General features: G+C 44.4%; 1 protein-coding gene across 1 annotated transcript; it reads right to left on the bottom strand.

Annotated features, from left to right (window-relative positions):
• Positions 1-305: 305 nt before the first annotated feature.
• Positions 306-1,897, bottom strand: LOC148015205 (EG45-like domain containing protein 2). The gene is made up of 2 exons (XM_087665462.1): positions 1,488-1,897; positions 306-1,364 (listed from the first exon to the last, which is right to left on the bottom strand). Exons 1-2 carry the CDS (start codon positions 1,645-1,647, stop codon positions 1,072-1,074), a joined length of 453 nt encoding a protein of 150 aa, XP_087521588.1. The 5' UTR covers positions 1,648-1,897; the 3' UTR covers positions 306-1,071.

Below are 1,897 nucleotides of genomic sequence, written 5' to 3'. Positions count from 1 at the left end.
TCCTAAAAGATATCTCTTGCACATTCGACGATGAAGTGTTAATCTGAAATATTGAACAACAGAAAAATAGTAGAGTTGAAATCCACATGCTGAGCCAACATAGAGTTAAGCACTAGATTCCCACTACTAGAGAGGATCTCATTTGATTTCTAGATCTTAGCAATGATCTTTAATCGATTGAAATCTATAGCTCTAAATTTAACGCATGCCAAGAGGTAAGCCCAACTGTAATGAAACTAGATCTCACTCTTCTTCGCCAAGTACACTTTCAAACCATAATTGTAAATCCTATGAGCACAGCAAAATGACCAAATCATAAAATTTATGTTTTGTTGTGGTGGCTATACAATGAGGCTAAGAGTTTAGAGAAGCACTAGAGTGTATCTTTTAGAGTGGTGAGAACTACATCATCAAGTCTCACAATGTTGTAAGTGTCATCACCAAAGAGCTAGACTTGGACCAGGCGTTTCAACGTTTGGGCGGTCTCATCCCTTCAAAGTTCCGAGTGTAAACCAGTCAATCAAAGTTCCCTAATGGTTTTTCCAAAAGTGATTGGTTGGAATAGCTTGTCAGACCGAGGCATTCCATATGCCTTTAAATTTTAACTACTGCTTAAGTCAATCCACCTTTGGAGGAGGAATGACGTTGAATTAGTATGGTTAAGGGATCTAACGCATGATGGGGATCAAGGACCTACTAGTCACGTTGGCACCATGACGACATTCATTATATAGGGTAAATCAAGATCGGCCAGCAGCACATCGATCACGCTAATGTTAGTCAGCTTCCGAGTAGATATGTTGGGTATCGGATCCATGCATCAGGAGAATATTCTCGGATGTTCCAGAATAATCCACATATTGGAGCACATACTGATTATTAGCTCTTAATCCAAACACAAACACTAATTACATATTATATTGTATTTTTTCAGCAGTACATAGCTGCTCCGGGCTCTAGCTCTAATTATATATAGCTGTGGTAGATGATGAGGCTAGGATGATATCACTCGGAATTCATGTATCTCTATGGGACAGATGTAGAACGTGCAGAAGAAGCTGAATATGATGATCACGAGACGCGGTTGTATGAGATGATGATGTTCCCAGTCTCGAGAGGCGCCATCCTCTGAAAGAGCTCCCTGGGGAGATCGAAGGTCCCATTGCAAGGGCCGTCAGCAGGATTGCAGAAGTCGATGATCGTGACGGTGAATGCCTGAGTGTTTATGCAGCCTGGTCCCTCGTTGTTGGCCCGGACACAGCTGATCTGGTAGCGTGCACCGCAGCCGCTGCCGCCCTGATAAATTGCAGGGCTTCCAGCCGCAAACATGTAGTCTCCGGGGACCCCCAGCTGGCAGGCATTTTCTGCGTCAATAACATTATGCCAACAAAGAAGGGATTAAACAAAGGGGGCAAAATAGAGACAAACATGGAGCCTGCGAGCCATCAGAAGGATTGAGGGCTCTTAATTAGCAGTCGAGCGCTTACTCGCATACATCCTCGACTGATACCATGTGGCGGTACCCTGCTCGGCGGCAACCATATCGACGTTGTTGCAAAGCATGACCAGTACAGCAATTATAAGCGAAACCACTGCCAGAGAATCGTGAATATTGTTTTTCTTAGATATCTTGCCGGATGTTGCCATGATCGATGCAGATTAATAATGCAGCGGGTGCAGGACGTCACTAGCCAGGCGCCGTAACTATGAATAATGAACTGCCCCCAGCTGATAACTTTCTTATATTACGGCCAATAGGTAACTGATGGGTTACACTCCGCCGGGCTCTGGCTGCTCAATGTCCCCGTTTTATAGCTATACGTAGGTGACAATATTAGATCGGAGCCGAGCCAGATCGATGACTTCAGACAGCTGCATAGACCAGACGCTGCACGAT

The sequence above is a fragment of the Lygodium microphyllum genome, chromosome 24 (assembly GCF_053477565.2).
Source record: "Lygodium microphyllum isolate KBCC chromosome 24, Lygodium_microphyllum_v1.1.10, whole genome shotgun sequence".
NCBI lineage: Eukaryota > Viridiplantae > Streptophyta > Polypodiopsida > Schizaeales > Lygodiaceae > Lygodium > Lygodium microphyllum.
The sequence above is the reverse complement of the archived record's forward strand: the minus strand, read 5'-3'. Positions and strand labels throughout refer to the sequence as shown.